The sequence below is a fragment of the Thamnophis sirtalis genome, unplaced genomic scaffold (assembly GCF_051295495.1).
Source record: "Thamnophis sirtalis isolate CommonGarterSnake01/CBP01778 unplaced genomic scaffold, rThaSir2_p1.2 scaffold_1, whole genome shotgun sequence".
Taxonomy (NCBI): domain Eukaryota; kingdom Metazoa; phylum Chordata; class Lepidosauria; order Squamata; family Natricidae; genus Thamnophis; species Thamnophis sirtalis.
In genome coordinates, this window is record NW_028261381.1 from 31,608,033 (window position 1) to 31,629,810 (window position 21,778).

At 37.0% G+C, this 21,778-nt stretch overlaps 1 protein-coding gene across 1 annotated transcript in view; it reads left to right on the forward strand.

Moving 5' to 3' along the window:
• CCDC148 (coiled-coil domain containing 148) overlaps positions 1-21,778 on the forward strand; it is a 146,607-nt gene that overhangs the window by 44,468 nt on the left and 80,361 nt on the right. Inside the window, exons 4-8 of the mRNA XM_014053361.2 lie at positions 6,283-6,386; positions 6,788-6,861; positions 7,749-7,903; positions 9,985-10,080; positions 10,169-10,350. Of these exons, the coding sequence (XP_013908836.2) occupies positions 6,283-6,386; positions 6,788-6,861; positions 7,749-7,903; positions 9,985-10,080; positions 10,169-10,350 (611 nt within the window). The remainder of the gene's footprint in view (positions 1-6,282; positions 6,387-6,787; positions 6,862-7,748; positions 7,904-9,984; positions 10,081-10,168; positions 10,351-21,778) is intronic.

The window sequence follows — 21,778 nt, forward strand, 5'->3', positions numbered from 1 at the left end:
TATTACAGCAAGATGTGTCACTTTCTCAAACAGAGTAGCTGATGGCAGCCTTCTCTATGGTTTTCTCTCTCCCGCACCACCTTCCATAATAAACACAGCCAAAATATATAAGTTATTTTGGCACCTGAGGCTGAAAATGTCACCTCTGTATATTGGCAAGAAAAACATTACTGTACTATATTGTAGAACATTAAAGCCACTAGCTTCAATATTATTGAAAAGTCATTTCCTAATACCTCTTTGGTTCTAGTGCAGGGGTGTCAAACTCATGATGACACATTGTCGTTACATGACATATCACAACTCCCTCCCTTCACTAAACTGGGTGTGGGCGTGGCCAGCGCATGATGCATCTGGTCCACGGGCCATGAGTTTAACTCCCATTTGTGTGTGTGTGTGTGTGTGTGCGTGTGTGTGTCTGCCTGCCTGCCTATCCATATCCATATCCTTTTTTCTGTTTTATTCAGAACGGATCCGATTTCTTAAAACTCTGTACCAGCTACAGTTAAGTGACCCTTCCTATTTGCAAAGCAGAGGTGCCTGTAAAAAAAAACACAATTTTTGAGTGACAAGAAAGAATAAAGCAAAGCAAAGCACACAAAATGCTGCACTCTAGTTTTGTTTACTGTTAATGACCCTGTCAACACTATTCATTTAGCATAAATATTCTGAAGCCAATATTTCCCAAAATTTAATTTACTGATTAAATGTAATTTATTTTACTGATTTGGCACTTATAGAGACAAAGCAAATTATTTTGCTTTATATAATCAGGAAGAGAATGGAAGCTGCTCTATTTTAGAAGAAACTGCAAGCAACAGTTGTTTTCAAGCATACGCTGCTTTAGAAAAACTTTCTTGTTCATGTATTCCTAGCCTTCCCCTGCATTTATTCAACTGGCTACCTATATGGTCCTTCATTTTCAGTTATTTCACATTCCCATTCAGTACGAGATGGTTCTACACAGGCTATTCCCCTTTTGGAAAACTGAGAACACAGTGGATTCAACAATGGCATTATCTATTACTAGGTGTAAAAAAGGGTTAGAGTGATGCTAAAACATAAAGATGTATTAAACAAATCTGTCTGGATAGATATTTGTGATGAATTGTAAAATACCATTGCCTACTGGTTTTTCTTGGAACTGAGAAATATAATTTATTAAAGTTATACAAAAATCTTCCTTCCCATAAAACTTTCTATACATAGAAACACTGATTTGGAGAAGTTCATGCCCAAACTTAAATAGAAGTTCTATTTAACAGAGAGATAAAAATAGGGCTGTTTTGTAACAAATATGAAGCAAAATGTTCTTGGCAGATGTATCTCAGGTGTTCTTTCTGTTTTAATGGCTCATTGGAAGATCTCTTGCACTTGGGTATTATCTTTTGAATTTTCCACTCTGGCCAAATTCAGTGGAGGACACCAGTCATATGCCTGCTGCTGTTGGTTTAGTTGGGTAGATGGAGTTTTGAAGAATTTCAGGACTACGTGGCATGGTAGTGAAGATATTCTGTCTCAAATAACCATTGGATGCTGGTAATGAATGAGCTATGAATGGGGGAAATGGTTTCAATAGACCACTATTAGACTTAGACCAGATTGTTGTTTTTAATTGTGTCTTGGTGGCGAGTGATCAGTACACATGCTGGTTTGCTTGGTTTAGAGGCAGCCTGCAATAGTCCAATTCCATTTTATATAGTTTAATGGTTTTTTTTTAAATCAGTGTTAATTCTGTCTACATTTATGCACAAATTGCTCCATGGTAGACTTGAGAATATATCTCTTTTGCGAGGATTGAGATAGTCTGCTTCAGCAACAATAATTATGCTATTATGGAAGATCAGCATTATCAGCCCCTGGTGTACCAAACCAATACCAAATACTTGAAGAAGCATTCACGCATGAATAATTAAAATCCAAGCATGGGAATTTCTCCTATTTCTGATGTGTCTTTCAAGTGCAAAACTGACATAGCAGGAAATTCTGAGGAAGGAAGGAAAACTTGTATAGTTGCATGTTTTAGGGCCCTGTTGAATGCTATCACTTTTTCTAAATTGTCTTTGTAGGAATGTTCAGTGAATGGATTTTGTTTCTAGTTTTTCATTATCCGTCACTTTTGGTTGTATATCGGTAGTCCTCAACTTACAACAGTTCATTTCGTGACTGTTCAAAGTTACAACAGCACTGAAAAAGTGACATGAACGTTTTCCCCACGTATGACCATTGCAGAATCCCCATGATCATGTGATCAAAATCCAGCCACTTGGCAATTGACTCATGTTTACGATGGTTGCAGTGTCTCAGGGTCATGTGCTCACCTTTTGTGACCTTCTGTTAAGCAAAGTCAGATTTGCTAACTTACCAACTGCAGTGATTCACTTAACAACTGTGGCAAATGGGGCTAAATTCACTTACCAAATGTCTCACTCAACAACAGAAATGTTGGGCACAATTGTAGTTGTAACTCAAGGACTACTTGCATTCTTTTTTTTTACTTCTTGGTTTTTCACAGTGTGCTCTATATTTTGTAAATCACTTAAAATATGCAATAATAATATTAATAATAATCATCTTCCTCATTCTCATCATCATCATGAATTTTCTCTCCATAATGGATGCAGCATAGTAAGAGGCATCCATGTGTTTTCCACGAATAAGTAGCTGAGATGGAATGTGGAAGTGTGTTTTTTCAGAGATGCACAGTTGCAGGAAGCCGTTGTATTTCTGTATTTCTGCAGTGAGCAAGTAATATATAAGGATAAATAGTAATTAAATATATGTAGGAAACCACGCTTGGTTTTTGGAATCAATAAATACTTAAAATGATTTAAAATGAGGCTTTTATTGGGCATAGAATTTGATAGGATACCTCCATAATATCACTTTCATTGTTAACCCTCTTGATTTTTCCACTCCTGTGTTGTTTTTTTAAATTTGCATTAAGAATCCATTAAAGAGGGGGAAATGAAGCTGCTGCATCTTGTCTTTTATGGTATTAAGAGCCTTCCATCTGAAACAATTTACCGATTTTGGGAATATACCATAAAAACTAAAAGATCAGTTCTTGCAAAAAGAACAGCTCCAAAGAATTGACACGGGAGAAAGGCTAGAATGAATATCCCATACATTTTATAATTTTATTCTAATGATACGTGTGGATGGCATATACTATTTATCAATGACGAGCAAAGCCAAAAGCAGCTCAATACATGCAAAAGCTTTAAAAGTAAACTCTTCATCTCTTAATATTTCATTTTTTACTAATATTTCCATCAAGGAAGTTCTGTTTGTGGTTGAAAATATATTCCTGTGTAGCACAATAATAATAAAAAATGTATTTTGTAGAAATCTGTAACAAACATACGAACAGTGATACATGGTTAGGCAAAAAGTTTTCTAAAAATCATCCATTTTGTTTCTGTAAAACAAATATATATTAAAGCAGTTAATGATCTCTTGATCTCAACATATTTTAATCTTTTTAAAAAATGGAATAAAATAGCATGGTATAAACACAAAGGAACGATGACACACTGTCTATTAAGTATCTCATCTCCTGATAACTGGATAAAGCTTCTGCTGTAGTCTTAAACTTACAACCACAACTGAGCCTAAAATTCTGTTGCTAAGCAGCACAGTTGTTAAGTGAGTTTTGTTTCCTTTTACGCCTTTTCTTGCCACAGTTGCTAAGTGAATCACTGCAGTGGTTAAGTTAGTAACACAGCTTCCATAATGACTTTGTTTCTCAGAAGGTCACAAAAGCTAATCACATGAGCCTGGGACACTGCAACCATCATTTATTGCATAATAAACGCCAATTGCCAAGTGTCCGAATTTTCATCATGTGACTGTGGAACAATCTAAAAGATGAAAAACAGTCATAAATCACTTTTTTCAGTGCCTATTGTAACTTTAAAAGATTAGTAAATGAATAGTTGTAAGTCATTGCCTACCTTTATTTATTTTTTTCATCCCAAAGAGCTAATCTCAATAAATTTATTCCTTATGACAAATAAATGCCAGGATGATAGTAGTCATGATTGCAATATAGTCCGAAAGAAGTATCTTATCTTTTTTCACTAAATGGAGTATGAAAAAATCTATAGATTCATTGTTGTAAAGCAATGCATAACAATGTTATCTCTGTGAAAACTAACAATTCTTAATAAGCTGTGAGTTCTAGCTGGGTTGTCATAGGGATCCCTTCCATTCCTGTGCATATAAAGACTTTCTTTTGGTTGTTTGGCTGTAGATGCCTCTGTCACTTGTGAAAATATTTACTACATATATTAAAAGACTTAGATCAAGCCAAATCTGATATTAAACAGTTCTTTATAAAAGCAGATTGTTACGAGAAGAGGGCATTAAGTAAGCAAGTTCTTCTATACTCTCAGGTTTATTAGAAACCATTAATTTGGCTATTATTGTGGAAAGACGTTTGTGCAGAAGAATTTGGTGAATACGAAGTCTCCTTTACCATCAATGTCTATTAGAGAAGCATGACTTAACTCACCCAGTCTGAAAAGTAATCTTTTCTCTCTCCTCTGTGTGTGTGTGTGTGAGTGTGTGTGAGCGTGTGTGAGCGTGTGTGTGTGTGTGTGTGTGTGTGTGTGTGTGTGTGTGTGAGAGAGAGAGAGAGAGAGAGAGAGAGAGAGAGAGAGAGAGAGAGAGAGAGAGAGAACCTGTTTATAACTAGGTAGACTAAAAGGCTATAAAAACCTTGGCTGAAAATGATCTCAGCAACACTTAAAGAAGCAGTTGCAAATATTAGGAAAGATGGTTTAATGGTTTGATTCAGTACCCAAAGCTACAAAAAGCTTAAAGTCTCTGAAAATAAAGCAGTAGTAGACTAATAAGAAAACTTAGTGTAAACTTAGTAGCAGAGTAAATTAAGCAGAGAAGTAAAAATATGCCACTTTAATACTTTGTGTTAATTTAGTTCTTTACTTGTTAAGAAATAAATGTACCGGTAACTGTGCAAGAGTGAACCATATTCCTATTCATCCTGTTTGTAGCTCTACCTTTCAAAACAAATCCATGACAATAGTATTAAAAGTTTATTATGGAGAAAATGGAATTTTAATGATAAATAAAATTGAAAATTTCTGTTGTTGTTCTTTGGATCGCATTGCCTATATTTCCCCCTAGGTCATAAAGAAATGATTCAGATTTAAATACCTGTTGAAAGACTTTGGCAAAATTCTATGATTATATTAGGAGTTCCATTCAGTCATATGGAAATGTAGTAATATGTAAGCTGGACTTTTATTTTGCATAAAGTACCACCAAAACCACACATTAGTAATGTGTAGATGAGTGTTTGATTTAACATATTGGCCAAGCCAATAGTTAATCTGTTTTGACTTAGTGTGATACGTGGATTACCTTTTGTGGTTAATAAACTACAGTTTATGACTTTATGCATTGTGCAAAATATATCTCCATATTTCAACTACAGCATATTAAATCAAACCATAACTTCATATGATGTGTGCACTCTGCCTAAAAATAAGAGCGTAGGGTTAGCCTACTAGTTTTTAATCACCAGAATCAGGCTACTTTCATACCAAAAAAAAATCACTTTTGATTCTCCAACATTTTTCATTAATCTAACAGTGAAAAAAAGGTCTGAGGGCGATATAATTACATAACTGCAAATCAGAAAATGACAGAGTGGAGTTATAACTTCTGTCTAACCTGTGACCTCTTGACTATCAGTTAATTGCATGTTTTGTTTCTATATAGAATAGATAAAATATAGAAAATAAATAAATAAAAATATAGATACAATTACAAAAGTATATTCAGTAGCATTTACTATACTCTGTTAGGGTGGTGGTGTTTTGCAAGATTTGCATCCATTGATCTAGAATAAAAACTGCAATCTTAAAAACAAGACTGTATTTGGTATATATAATTTTGTTTAAATTCCTTATTTTCTGCAACTGGGCATATTTTGCGGCTGCCAGAAAATGAGATAGAGATGGTCAGTATATACATTATCTTGGTTTCTTGAACAGACATTCTTTTATAGATATGAACCATTGACTTTCTTTTAAAATTATTTAAATTGAAGGTGTTTTAGAATGTTATGATATTAATGAGGCCCTTTGGCAAGGACACAATCTGGAAAGACAGTTGAAGATACTAAATAAGTATTTATGAACCATTGACTTTCAAGGACAATCAAGCATAAATCCTGTTCAAGGTTAGCTATTTCTTCATAGAAGCCTCAACAACATTTATTATTAATAAAATATCTTTAAATCTTGTACCCAGATTAAAAAATTACAGCATGCCTCAAAAATTAATAAGGAACACATGCTACTGAAACGTCATCGCCAAGTATGGTGGAAAGAGCACAAAAGATTGCACGAAAACAGGTAAGAAGTGATAAAGCTTAGTAAAGTAATTGAAAATTTGGTAATGTAATGGACAAGACTTCATATGCACAATCTGAAGGAAAGTGCTCTTTTAGATAAGAAAATCCTCAAATGTCAGTTATAGTGTTAATTTACAGAACCAGAAGAATAGAATTCTGATTATTCTGACTATGGTTAACTACCAATAGAGTTCCCACATGAAGGAAGAATTGGGTAAGACTCAAAAAAAAGTCTAGTGACCCAAAAATATGTACCTGTGCATGTGCGCACGCACGCACACACACACACACGTACACACACACACACACACACACACACACACACACACACACACACATACGCACAAATTGGGTACAATAGAAAAGAGTATATTTTACCTGACCTGAGATGTTTAATTGCAGGCAGAAGTTAGAATCTGAAATTCAAACATTCTTTGATGAAGAAAATGAATGTTTTTTCAACTTGTGGGATTTGCGTAAGTAATCTGTCAATTTCTGGATTAAACTAAATTATATAGTTACTGGTAAGAAGGAGAGATAAGAAGAATGAAAGGATTAAGAATGAGAGTGGATAAAGAATGAAAGATTTCATATTTCTGTGTTTTTTATCAAAGTTCCATTAAGAAGAAACTTTTCCTCTTAAAAATAAATCCAGTATCAGCTGACATGAGTATTGAGTGAGCAATCTTTGCTTTTTTCTATGGACTGTTGTGCCCTTTCTCTACAATAGCCATACATAATACAACAGCAAAAAAATATCTACACCCTATACAGGAAGCCCTCAACTTACAACAATTCGCTTAGTGACCATTCAAAGTTACAACAGCACTAAAAAACTTACTTATGACCATATTTCACACTTATAACCGTTGCTGCATCCCCATGGTCACACGATTTTCATTTAGATGCTTGACAACCGATTCACATTTATGACACTTCAATGCCTTGGGGTCATGTGATTAACTTCTGTAACCTTCTGGCATGCAAAATCAACAGGGAAACCTGATTCACTTAACCACCCTGTTAATAATTTAACAACTGCAATGATTCACTTAACAAATGTGGAAAGAAAAGTTGTAAAATGGGGCAAGACTCACTGAACAAATTTCTCATTTAGCAACAGAAAGTTTGGGTTCAATTGTGGTTGTAAGTCGAGGACTACCTGTTCTATACATATACTATGAATATTATACTGTGCTCAACCCCTTCCTTTTCTGGGAAGACTGGATTTCTTATTCTTTTCAGTGACAAGTAGAGAAAATGTAAATTTCCTTTTCCATAATATAAGCTATTATTTGACAAACTCTTATTAATTAGCTCTTTAACTGAGCAACACCCCTAATTTCTATTTAACTTTTAATAGGATATAAATTAACAAAAGGCTTGGATACATTTCAAGCAAACACAGTGCAACCTGTCTGGCAGCTAAGGGAAGATTTAAGGTACAGACTATTAGAAATGCAAACCAACGGCAAAAGTGTGGAATATCCATTTAATCCAGATGCTGTATTAGAAGAGGTTAGTAATTCACTGCTTCTGCATACGGTCTTTCCTCCTAGTCTTACTGTGGATGGTCTTCTGTCCTATTGTTGCATTTGCATTATATTTGTGCACTTAAAGAAATGCGCTGTTCAATCAAGGTATCAGAATTTGATATGTGACATAGAACTAATTTCAAAATCCAGCTTCATAAAAACTGTTTCTCTCTTTCTGACATTTTAATCTCGTTTTCTATTAGCCATGTTGAGAGATAGCATGTTACTGTACATAATCTTTTGCATTGTATTTCGGGATACCATAATTCACTGCCTGTAGATTTTAGATTGGACAACATGATTTTTTTTTTTCCTTTGTCCATGATGGTAAATTTTTTGCAATCCTCCAAATAAATTCTAAATCTCATCCCTCTTATTATTGGTCATGTTGGCTAGCTGATGGGACAGATTTCTTTACACCTTTCCTGATTCGTATCTCCTCATTCGTTTCAAAAACATTTCAACTTTAAAAACCAATTTCTAAAACACAAATCCAAATCAATTTAAATAGTGAATCAGCATTTGTAAACACAGGTTTTGGCTTTTTATATAAAATAGACAAACCTTTGAGGTGGAATGCCCAGAGATATTTAGGGATAATCTAGTTGATGTAAATGTTAAGGTTGGCCATTGATTTACTATAGAATACTATTCTGACCCCCTCCTCCATCCAGTAACGAATGCCGAGACAAGCTTAAATAAGAATGTCCTTTAATAACAAGTTCAGACTCTCGGTGGCAGAAAGCCAAGTAAACAAACAGATAAGGACCTTGGCAGCAAGGCCAACAAACTTTGGCAGCAATTCAGAAAAACTCTGGCAGCAATCCAGCCTGCCAAGTTTGTTTCTCTTTAGTCAAAGCGTTGACTTCTGCAAGAAGGGCATGGCACAAGCAGTCTCTTTTATAGTCTGGAGAGGAGCCTAATGACCATCAGCTGAGCATAATTACCTCCTGTAATTACGTAGTAGTTGTTGACACCGAGTAGCCCTTCGACGGCGTGCATCCCAGAACAACTCACAGTTGATTTCTGGATCACTCTCCCTTGTCTCCTCCCCACTGATCCAAGGCTCAGGTGCCACCTGGTGGACAACCAGTATCTCTGCGCCCTGCTTGGAGTCAGAACCCTGTCCAGAACCCTCCGGGGCCGACTCATAGGGCCCCTCGCTGTCGGAGTCTGGTGGCAGCTCCAACGTCTCCTGCTGGGCCACAACAGAATACATAGACTAAAATTGTAACTAACTAGAAGTAATAGGATATATTGATAAATCCATACATGCAATAACTTTTTATTTTTTGCTTTTCTGCGAACAAATTACATAGCTTTTTTGCATGGAAAATCAAACTCTACATGGTATAATTCAGTCTGTCTTGTTTGTTAAAATCTTGGTCTGACCTATACAAAATAAATACATGTGCTTTCTAGAAAAATTGTGAGTGATAATTCTGTACATTCATACAGCAATTTCTAAAGATTGAATTAACATTTTTCAGTCCACATACTCAGTACTACATACTTCCCATTTTGTATGAAAATGGGAATTCTCAAAATGTTCTCTGAAAATTACTCTGTGTACCTGTTTGCATGCCTTAATCTTGGGATTTTCATAGAATCAAGTATTTATCTATTTTAGGAATTTTTGTCTAATCCTAATCATTTTTTTCTTTGGACTTTGCATTAATGTATTGGATTCATTATCAGACTGATTTGATAACATGCTACATTTGCTAATTTAGGATTTTCGTATATGTCAGTCTTACCTTATTAATAAAATAATTAAGAAACAACCAGGAAAGTTAGGGTTATAAACCCAGGTACAATTCCCACTTAGGCCAAATTTGGAACTCTGATCAGCTAGCTCTTTAAATTTGACCAGCTTTATAGCATTCATTCTTGTGATGACACAAAAAGGGATACCTTTTTTGCATTATACATGAATTCTTTGAAAGGAGATAGGATAAAAATAGAATGAATCAATGAGCAATGTGCTGTTTTGTCAATACATGGGACCACATTTACAACATTCAATGTACTTTAACTCATTAATACAATATTTCTCACAACTAGATAGAGTTTGTGAAGAAACAACAGAAAGCAATTTTGGGAAAGCTTCATCTGGAGAGAATAGCTTTGGAAAAGGAGCTCGAGGAATTTATAGATAAAGTAAGTTCTTTATTTTTTTAAAAAAACATTTTAATTCGATTAGCAAGAATGTGGCAGATGCTTCCAATGTCTTTATTTTTTATTATAGGCCCTGACATGTACTTTAGAGGAAAGGATCACATTTGTACCTGAGCTTCCACCACAGTTATTGGAGCTGGAGTGCCCATATCCTGATCTGAAGGCTTCTGTGCTTACTGAATTTTATAAACTTGCAGATGACTATTCCTTGAAGATCCAAGAAGCTGATCAAGAATTAAAAACCATAGAGAGGTAATAGAATCTCAGTTCATGTGTGTTTAGGATTAAGTATAATGTTTTGGTATTGGAATATTCTGCTATTGCAGTTGCTCTTACGAAGGGAAGTGGGGGGGGAGATGCCTTGCTGAGCATCATGCATAGCTGACCTTCCGTCCAGCTCAATGGGATTAAGTAGTCAGTAACTATTTGCACAGCTGAGAGAACAGCCTCTTTCTAAAAAGTCTGGACTGAAATAATAAGCAAAATGTTCAAAGGAGTTGTAATACCAGGTACCCATCAATTCTTGGTGAAAATAAATGTAATGTTTCCCCCCTGTTTAATAACTTATTTTTAGTCCGAAAAAAACTGAACCTGTTGATATATTTTGAGCAGTTCCCACTTAGCTAAAAATACGGGGTCTTTCCTTCTGTGAACCTGGATTTATTGGCCTACATGGTTTCATTGAAATTCTTAATCAATTGAATCCATTTAGACACTATGGCAGATTCGGGGATTTGGAACACTAGAACTCAAATGACCTTTTATGACAGGAAAGCTGAAATTGGTGGTGGCGTGAGGGCCAATGTCTCCAGCTGTCTCACTGAGCATTTCTATGGCCCAGCTCTCAGTCTCTCAAATTCAAGAGATTAATTGCTGGAATCGTTTTATGTTGTCTCCGTGGTCTTTCAAAACCAGACCTTTGATAATCCCAGTTAAATAAATAAAAAATGAAATAATAAATTTCAGTCTAACAAAACAGAAATGAGACTTGCGTTTGTGGATTTCAACTCAGAGGAATGACTTGGACAACTTCCTTATTTTGCACTTACAAAAGAGATACTTATGAAGGAGTTCCTGAGAAAAATAAAGAGAGAATGAAAAAAAAATCAGCTTTTAGGACATTACTTAAAAGAAGTAAACATTGACCTTTAAAAATATAAAGAAGGTTAAAATGTTTCTGATTTTTTTCTAGCAGATTTTAATGGATTTTTTTTTACCAAGATTGAATGAGGAGGCTTTAATGAATTGTTTATAGATAAGATATGGAAAGAAGATGTTTTTGTTACATGTTTAGAGAAAGTGGTAAGGTAGGGTATTACAATTGATGGAAAGTGTTAATGTGTGAAGGAGTTTCTGAGATGAGGTGAAGAGAAGTTGATAAGAAATTAATTTCTGGGACACTTTTTGAAGAAATTAAATTTCATTATGTTGTTCCTGGTATCTTTTAATGGTTTTTTAAATTAAATTTGAATGATGAGGCTTTAAAAATATGTTTATAGATATAAGATGTGGGAAGGAGAGGTTTTTGTTGCATTTTTTAAAAATGATAAGTGACTGTAAAGGATCATGAAATTGATTTACTTGTTTGGGGTTAAATATATAGTTATTTCTGGTAACTTTTAATGGACCTGCTGATAAAGATTGAATGATGAGTATTATTTGCTAAATGATAAAAAATGAGATATGGTATGAAGAGATTTTTGATTGAATGTTAGAGCAGATGATAAGTTACTGAACTTGTATTTGTCTTGATGATGGGAGAATAATTATTTATATGTATGTTTCTCTGTATCTCTTCACCCCCTTTTTTCTCTTTCTACTTTTTAATATTTTATTTATTATTTATTTATAAAATTTATTAGCCACCCATCTTACCATAGGGTAAGTGGGCTGCTTTCAGTTACATATACAGTTAAAATATAAAAAGTTGAAATCAGATATTAAAACTAAGGACAGACGGGGAGGGCAGGGCGGAATGAGGGGGTAAGTAGGATCTGTTATTATGCATCAACATCTTCTTTGCACTGTTTCCCCACTGGGGCCCCAAATCGACTTGCAGAACTAGATCTTTAGGCCAGAGGTGGTATTCAGCAGATTCTGACCGGTTCTGGAGAACCAGTAGCGGAAATTTTGAGTAGTTCAGAAAACCGGCAAATACCACCTCTGCCTGGTCCTCCTGGTCCTGCCTCCGCCCCTGATCTATTTGCTGCCTCCTGAGTCCCAGCTGATCAGAGTCCCAGCAGATTGGCTGGGTCTTCTTTTGTCATCCTGCACAAGGGAACGGAGCTGGAAAATAGGTTAGTGGGGTGAAGTGGGAATGGGGATTTTACAGTATCCTTTTCCTGGAGTGGGGTGGAAATGCAGATTTTGCAGTATCTTTCCCCGAGGAGTGGGGAGGGATTTGAGATTTTACATTATCCTTCCCCTGCCACGCCCACCAAGCCATGCTGTGCCATGCCCACCAAGCCACACCCACAGAAGCAGTAGTAAAAAAAATTGAATCCCACCCTACTTTAGGCTCTTATGAAAAGATAGGAGAGTTGGGACCAACATCACATTGGGGGGCAAGATGTTCCAGAGGACAGGAGCATCAACAGAGAACTTCCTCCTGGACCCCACCAACTGGAATAATCAGGCTGACGGGAGCCACAGCATGCCTCTGTTGCTGGCATGAGTGGGATGGGCCAATCCCAGTGGGGTGAGATGGTCCCTCAAGTAACCTGGACCCATGCCATGAAGAGTTTTAAAGGGGATCACCAACACTTTGAATTGCAACCGGAAGCAGACTGGTAAACAATGCAGCTTGTAGTGTTAACAGGGCCCCCAAAATTGTCCGCTCTGCCACACACTGTACCAGCTGTAGCTTCTGAATATTCTTAGCTTGCATTAGTTATTTATCGTAATATTTTGAAACTTCAGGAAAAATTGTTATAAAAGTTTACAAAGGTTGGAAAAAAATGATTCTTGCCCCAACATCACAACTATTGCAAATGATGTTCTTAGCATATCTGTTACGAGGGCTGCAGTTGTACCATTTTTTTCATCCTAGCACACTGTGTTCCACATTTTTTTCTATCCCCTGCCCTTTCTTTAACTTCAAGCTACTATATTAGTTCCCTGGGATCTCCATGAATTTATTTATTACCAGCCTTCCATTGCTGCCATTTTCTCCACCACTGACTATATATATATATAGTGGATATATATATATGATTTCTTTTACAACCCCCGGTATGCCCAAATATGGGAGGAAGGTCACACTTCCACTCTCTGTCCTTCGGCTCGTCACAAGAGACCATCCAGGCAGAAACCCAATATTTTTACTGTTGCCTTTTTGTTACATTTTTTTTTGTATTTGTGCTGATAAATAAATAAAGGGAGACTAGTATAGATCTATTTCAAGCTATTTAGCTCTCATCAGCTAACCATACCCTTATTGGCCCAGGTTCAAATCCCAATAAGGGTATGGCTAGCTGATGAGAGCTAAATAGCTTGAAATAGATCTATACTAGTCTCCCTTTATTTATTTATCAGCACAAATACATACATACATACATACATACATATATATATATATACACACACACACATACACACACACACACATACATATATATACACATATATATACACATATATACATATATACATATACATACATACATACATACATACATATTAGTCTTTGTATCTGTTTTAGTTGATATTTGTTTCTTTGTATATATGGTTTGGGTGTTTATGTATCATTCTGTTTCTTAGCCATAAGGGTCCTTTGTTTTATATGCATATGTGTGCATGAATCCATATCCTCATAAGGGGGATAATCCTTAAAGAGGAGGAAAAGAGAAAAAGAAAGGAAAAATACATCTGTATCTAGCAGCCTGGAAGAACAAGGCAAAGGGGAAACCATGTTAGGCTCTTAACATGCGAATATTCCAGCTGAAAGTTGGTTTTAACTAAGGCCATCACTCAAAAAAAAAAAGAGAGAGATAGTAATCAACATGATATGGATGCTATGTTTGAACCAAAGAAGGTAATATTAAGCCACTCATTCTAAACATACTTATTTGTATTCACTGATGCTTAGTTGATTATACTATTGTGCTTCTATGATTATAAAGCCAGTAGTCTGGTTATACCCATGATCATAATGGAGGTCTCCTTGGCCATTTTGTGAGAAGAGCAAAATAGATCAGTCAGGGAGCACTTGTTTCGCATGACTAAGTTTGTGATAGAACAGGAGAAAGCACTGTCTGAATTCCTGAATAGCTGCCAGCCAGGACAGTAATTGGGATATCGAGGCAAAAGGATGTTCATATATTCATTTTGGAGGCTTTTTCAGTCTTTCTCTGCCCTCTTCTTGATTTTCTAATTACGGTATCTTACAAATTCAGTTTTGATTGAGTCACACTAAGATTTGGGGGAAAAACTTTACATTGATAATTGTTGTACTGCCATGGCAAAGGATACACCATTCTATCTGAAACTAGAACAAGGGACGTGTTATCACTTTGTGCAAGTATGGATCCATTGTGCCTCTGTTTGTACACTACTGTCACCATACAGCAGCACAGATGATTGGACTAGGCAGACTGCTATGGAAAGTCCCATCAGGTTGGGAATGATATTCTCCCAAATTGACATGTTGGGCTTTGTTATTGTGGAAAGTTAATCTGAAGAAACAGGGAGAGGGAGGAGAATATGCTTGAATGTGAACAATAGTAAACTACAGAATGCTACCCACTTTTCAGACAAAGGGAGAGAAATGTGTTCCATGTACCTTAAATTGATAGTATTTAATTTCTTTAGACACGAATGCATTTCATACAAAGGTGGTTTCCTACCGGTTCGGCCTGGTTCGGCTGAACCGATAGTGGAATGGCGGCCTGGGTCACTGGAATTGGCAGCGACCCAAGCCTGCCATACCCCCGAACCGGTTCCCTGGTTACCGCCGCTGCCATTTTGATTTTAAATTCTGCGCATGCGCAGAACAATTTTAATTGAATGCACATGTGCGCTCATGCACAAGCGAACCGGCCAGTAAAGCCGGCCAGAACCCACCCCGATTCATATCTTTGTTTTTCTCAAAGCATATAATCATATGAAAAAGTAAGTACACCCCGATTTTTTACCTTTTCTATGTATTTCAACATATAGATGTCTGGTCTTAATTTCAGTAATATTGATATATAAAAAGGTTATATTAGGAAGCATTTATATTTTGTAGTGCATTGTGTAATTTAAATAAATATAAATGCAACTTTTCCATGTGGAAAAAGTAAGGACACCTCCACATTTATGACTACCACAACTATCTAAATATCGGGTCAGTACAAATGATTAGAACTTTGTTAAAGAGAATTTGGGAGGAGTGTGTCTTATGAAACTTTAGACACTTAGTTTGATTTGCTCTTTGTTGTTGAAGTGCTTGGTATCTTCATACCAAGATCAAAAGGGTACTTTGAGGCTTCAGAGAGGTTATAGATGCTTACAAGCCTGAAAAGATATTTAAAGAAGATTGCCAAACAATTGGACATCAATCATCCCACTGCCCGGAAGATCATCTACAGGGCAAGTTGCCCAGTCTAGTCCTTCCCAGCAAGTTCAGTCTCTAAAAATCTCAGAATTTCATCATGTGATCTACAGGTAAGTCTCTCCACTATTGATGTCAAAATATATGAGTCTACCATTAGAAGCTGCACAAGTTAGATCTATATAGAAAGTGTGCCAGGAGAAAACCTTTACTGTCCAGAAACAACCTCAAGGCAAGACATCTATTTGCTCATGAATACCTAGACAAAGTCCAGGAATTTTGGAACAACATGCTCTGGGCAGACAAACAAAGACAGTTATTTGGCCACAAAATCAGAACACAAGTTGAGCAAAAACCAAAGACAGGATTTCATGAGAAGAACATGACACCAAATGTAAAGCATTTTGTGGAAAAATTACAATTTGGAGCTACTTTGCTGCATCAGGACCTACGCAGCTCACCATCGTAGAATCCAGTCTGAATCCTTCATTGTACCATGGGTGCTTGAAGATAATGTGAAGCCATCTTTCAGAATATTAAGGCTGAACTGAAAGTGGATTTTCCAATATGGCAACGATTCTAACGATGTTACAGTAAATCCATCAAAACTCTCTTTTTATGATCCTGTAATCCCTTAATTCGGGTAGAGTCAGAGCAACTGGATGGAGCTGATCATTTACTGGCTGGATGACCTTCCTGATGCCATGTAGCAAGGGGTGATATTCACTTACCTTCCCTACCAATTCGCAAATGTGAGTGTGCATATGCTCAGCCTTCTGTGCATTCACTTTGACTAAAAAAAGTGCCTAAATGGGATGCCATAGAGCTGGTGCGGGTGGGCGGGGCCAGCAGCTATTTCTGCTACGGGTTCGGTTGAACCGGGCCAAACCAACAGAATATCACCTCTGCATGTGGAGTTTGCAGCAGATACTTTTTCTTTCCGTCCTGGAAACATGTGGAATTGAACTCTCAACCTTCCAAGTGGGAGGCAAACTCTTCACCACTAGGCCAACACACCACTCAGGGTAAATCCATCAAAGATTTCTGAAAAACAGAAAGAAATGGAAGGTCCTGGAATGGCCCAGTCAAAATCTGATCTAAACTCCATTAAGATGCTGTGGGTTGATTTGAAATGTGCTGTACATGCAAGAAACGCCTCAGACATCGCACAGCTGGAAAAATTCTGTACGGAGGAGTGCGAAAAATTCTTCCTTGTTAGTGTCAGATTAGTAGACATTTATAAGAAATTTCTGCTTGAGGTTGTTTCAGCAATAGCCGAGTACTATCAGAGCAAGGATATTCTTAATTTTTTCCCAGAAGGAAATGGCATATCTGTAATTTTTTTTTGAATAAATGATTGCAAAGTCAATTTTATCATAGTATTTTTGTTGAATTGCATCACCTTTATCATACTGTTTCAGTGATTATAAAAATTGCTATTCCATATATTTTAAACTTTGCAAAAGGTGCACTAACTTTTTCACATATATATAATATAATATATGAAATTTATTCTGAAGAGAATATTTCTAAAAAGAAACCATAACCTAGCAAAATGAAAAATACCTTATTTTTAAGATGAGTTTCTGATAAATGACTATATTTTCTACTCTGGTTGTCCAATCTAATTATGATTTTTTAACAGGAACCTTAAACTCTGGCAGCAAATATCGTGCATTGTGGTTCAGAAATGAAAAATGCAATGTCAGAGACATCAATAAGCTTGAGCATTTTAAAAAGTCAAACTTGTAGCACAGTTTTGTTCTGGTTTGCTCGGAAATAATTCTGTGTCCTGTGGGCATTACTCCTAGTCAATGTATGTGGGATTATGGTCTCAGTTTATTTAGAAGATGTTCTGCTGAGATCAACAGGATGTATTTCAAACTAAATAGGATGGCAATGTCATCCCCTTACTAGACATTTTCACTGATGTCAGTGTAATAAAAATGATAAACAAGTTACCGGTAATGCTAAGGGAGATGGCATTTGGCTTAACATGGTGGATCCTATTGCATAGAGAAAATCCATTTTTAAACTTGAATAGCAACAGATACCTGGTGGAAAAGCCACTCGCATGTAACTTTGCTGTTTTTTTCCCTAATGGATCAAACCTAAGAAGATAAATGTATTTACAAAAAGAGGCAGAAAGGGGAAATTTGAGCATGTGCCTGCCCAGTTTCACTTTTGCTTGTAAAGTGCAAATAATCTTTATAAGTGGAATTTAGAACAATAGAATCCTAGAGTTTGAAGGGGCCATTTGGGCTATTGACTCCAATGCACGAATCCAGATTAAAACCTCTATAACAGTGAAGGTGACTGTAACACTTCTTTGAGAAATAAGAATTTTTTAGAAGATGAATGCAATTAGTTAATATGCCTAGATTTTTTTAAAAAAAACTTACAACTCCAAGTTTCATCTTAGAAAAGGCTCGAAACATTTGGATGCTTCAAAGAAATCTGTCACTATATTGTCTGCAGAAGACATCCTTCATCATGAATGGATCTTTGTTGTTTCCAAGTAGACCTAAGCAGAATCTGAATAGTCACCATGATTCAGCTCTTTTAGGGCAGATGCTGAAGCTTTAGAAAGAAAATAGAGCAATTGGATATACCCGGTCCTGGGGGACTATGGTTTTGCTCTGAGGCTCCTCTAAGAAACTTGTTTTATTCTTCTCTGGAATCTTGGGAATCAGTTTGGATTTTTTTTTCTACCTTAGCTGACTATGAAATATTAATACCTCTTTCTATTTCATACTCAAAGTGGACAAGTTAACCAGTTACAGTCATCTGCCAAGCATTTTGACTCCTTTGGAGAACAAGACAGAGGTACAGCTGAATCCTGTACCAGAGAATAAACTGAATCCTTCACTTCTTGGTTATGGATTTCTAGGCTTAGATTTTGGGCTATACTTGTACTTGTTTTCTATAAAAATGTAGACATTCTATTGACATTCCGACTGAACCTTTGGATAGAAAACTTGGAAAAGTCTTTCAAGCTATTGAAGAAGGCAACAGCTTGCATGTTGTGTCTTTCCCAAATTGTAAGTCTTGACCCAAAGCCCTAGCTGCAGAGGCGATATTTGCACTAAGGCAAATACTTGCCCAGTAGACTTAACGCCAGCTCAGGGAGTATGAAGTCATTTGAAGATGGCAAACTGCAGGGTCTGTTTCCAATGCTGTTGAGCGTTCAAGGGTAAACAGGCTGGTGTCTGCAGTAGGCCCACAGTGGGTAGTTCCTGTCAGTCATATAAGGTAGACCAAACTAAGAAACCAATGCCATATAGGTCAAGGCCACTTTTATTAGAGGAGGTATTGTAACAGAATCTTGGAAATCTGAATGTGCTCCCCTGCCCCCTTGCCTTTATCATCATGTGAAGTAGGGAGTGCTTGTCTAAGACATTTTCTCATATTAGTTTCTTGGAATGGATTCAAGCCCTGCTTATCTTATCCTTTCTTATCTGATCTTCATGGCTTTCAAGGCATTCTCTCTCCTACACAGTTCCTGGTTCTAAGCCAGGGATGTCAAACTTGCAGCGTCACATTGTTGTTACGTGATGTATCACGACTTCCCCCCCTTCGCTAAAATGGGGGTGGGCGTGGCCAGTGCATGGCGCATCTGGCCTGGGGCCGCAAGTTTGACACCCTTGCTATAAGCAAGCCTGTTCTACTAAGGAACCATATGCCGCACAATCCAGATTCCTGCATCATGGGGAATCAAATACTTAATTAGTGACATTTAGTTGTGTATGGGATCAGAAGACTAATGATATTGAACCAATGGCAGTTAAAATCGACATCTAAACCCATAGAAGAAAGTAATACATTGACTATACACGGGAGAAACCTCAATCTGAAGAGATTGTCATCCCATTTGCTTCAAGAGAAAAATGGCTGAAGAAATCTTGGGTCTCTTACAGTAGTAATTTCTGTTGGTTTGGAGTTGCAGAAAGAAAAGGAGCTGCAAGTGGCCCATTCCACCACCTGGTGGTTGGAGTATATATTGCATATTCCTCTGGTGATCATTTTGTGTGGCCGCAGGATATTTTGTAATTTAGTTTGCTATTGTCATATAGAGAAGCTAGATATATCACAGATAATTTTTGCATTGTTTTAGATCACCAGGGGTATCTTTGCTCATTGATGGCTTAGAATTAATTGTGAGTAAGGTCACAGGGGTAAGTTACATTGGCATTCCTAGGGACAAAATTGGCAGTTCTGAACTTGTGGGCATCCTTTTTCTTTACTTATTCAAGCATTGTTTGCTAAACTGAATAAATACTGTTCTTTGCCCAGATTTTGTGTATGAAAGCTGTGGATAGAGTGGGAAGACAGCTGCTTAGATATCTAAATTTTGAGAGGGGGGGGAATCTAGTCTTCCTGACTACATTTGACATAATATCCATATTTACTGCAGCTATAATCTCCCTCCCTCCCTCCCTCCCTCCCTCCCTCCCTCTCTCTCTCTCTCTCTGGCTTCAGCTGTGAAAAAAAATAGCTTAGCTATTATTCAGGTGATGAGGAGAACACATGACTCTGGTAGGCCTGAATGATTTGCTGAAAAAGGCCTTCACCCATCTTGAACTTCACATGGGAAACATTTTCCATGGATTCTCAATAACAGAAAAGCTATTGGAAGAAGCCTTGCTTCAGAGCCTCTTTATGACAATGTTATAAGTCAATAAGCAAAGGAAAGAGCTTTTCATCTGGAGATTCTATCAAAATTTGCTTAAATTCCCAAAACTCTGAAAGTGGCATAGTCATTCTTGGAGAAGGCATTAGGCCAAAAAGAACAAAGCATTATTTCTCTTTATTTTTCATGGCTTAAACTCAATTTAATCAGCCTCAATTTAATTGAGGGATGCATCAGGGTTGTGTTTGATGTTGGGGGACCGGGGTGGGCATGGTCAGCTCAACTCCTGTCAAGGACACCTGTGGTGACCCGAGTGCTCTGCTAGCAAAAACAGGCTCCCGAGCTCCACTTTCATTGGCAGAGGGTTGCAGGAGGCCAGGGCAGCTGAAAACAGAGCTCGGGAGCCTGTTTTTGCTGGCAGAAGCACCACAGGCCGATCCTTTATTGTTTCCAGGGCAGCCCCGTGGGCCAGATCTAAATACCCTGCAGGCCAGATCCGGCCCACGGGCCTTGAGTTTGATACCCCTGGCCTATAGTTTTGTACCCAATTCTGGGCACCGTATCTTGGGAGGGATGTTGATACGCTGGACTATGTTCAGAGTTCATGCTCTGCCAAGCTCATAAGGGGCTTGAAAGAAAGAAAAAAGTTATAAAGAACAGACAACTCTGAAGAAAACAAGACTGGGGAGACATGAAAGCATCAAGTATCTGTAATGCAGTCATTTAGATGACAGCCCAGAATTGTTTAAAGTTGTTCCAAAAGACAAGACAAGAAACAATGGATTTAAATTACAAGGAAGTAGCTTTTGGTTTGACATCATTGCAATTTTCTTAAAGTTAAGAGCTGTTCAACAATGGAATGGACTGCCCCAGGAAGATATAGATTCTCCTTCATTGGAAACACTTAAAGAGAAGCTGGATTGTCCATCAAAGAGCATATAGTACTAATTTGCCTGGGCAGTGGGGTGGAATAATTGATCTCCAAGATTCCCCTTTCCTTTTTCTATGATTCTGTAATATGCCAATGCCTAAACTTTTAAGGCTATTTTAATGGCAACTATACTATTAAAGATACCATAGATATTTTGTCTATGCATTCTTCAAAACCAATTTGCAAGAAGTACTTTGGAGCATATGCAAGTTCAGCCCCGCTATTCATTGTAGCATGCATAAGTCTTCAATATGATTCTTAAAGCAACTGCACTTTTTTTTTAGGCCTAAGAAAGATGTACATGCTGAGATAAATATCAGAATGTGTCTATGCTCTTGTTTGCATGAGGTTTGTTTTTGTTGCTGCTGTTGTTTTGCATGTTCACCCCTTATGGACAACTGAAAATTTATTGTAATAAATATTTTCTAATCCGTTATTACAGTACTTCTTTCAGAATAAATGTGTCTAAGGAGCCCTCTTTCCTTATCCTTCATGACCTGTTAAATTTGAGATTGCATCAGGAAAGCCTAATGTATCTACCACATCAGCTCTGCAGCTGGATGTTTTCACTCCATATGAAAGCTGA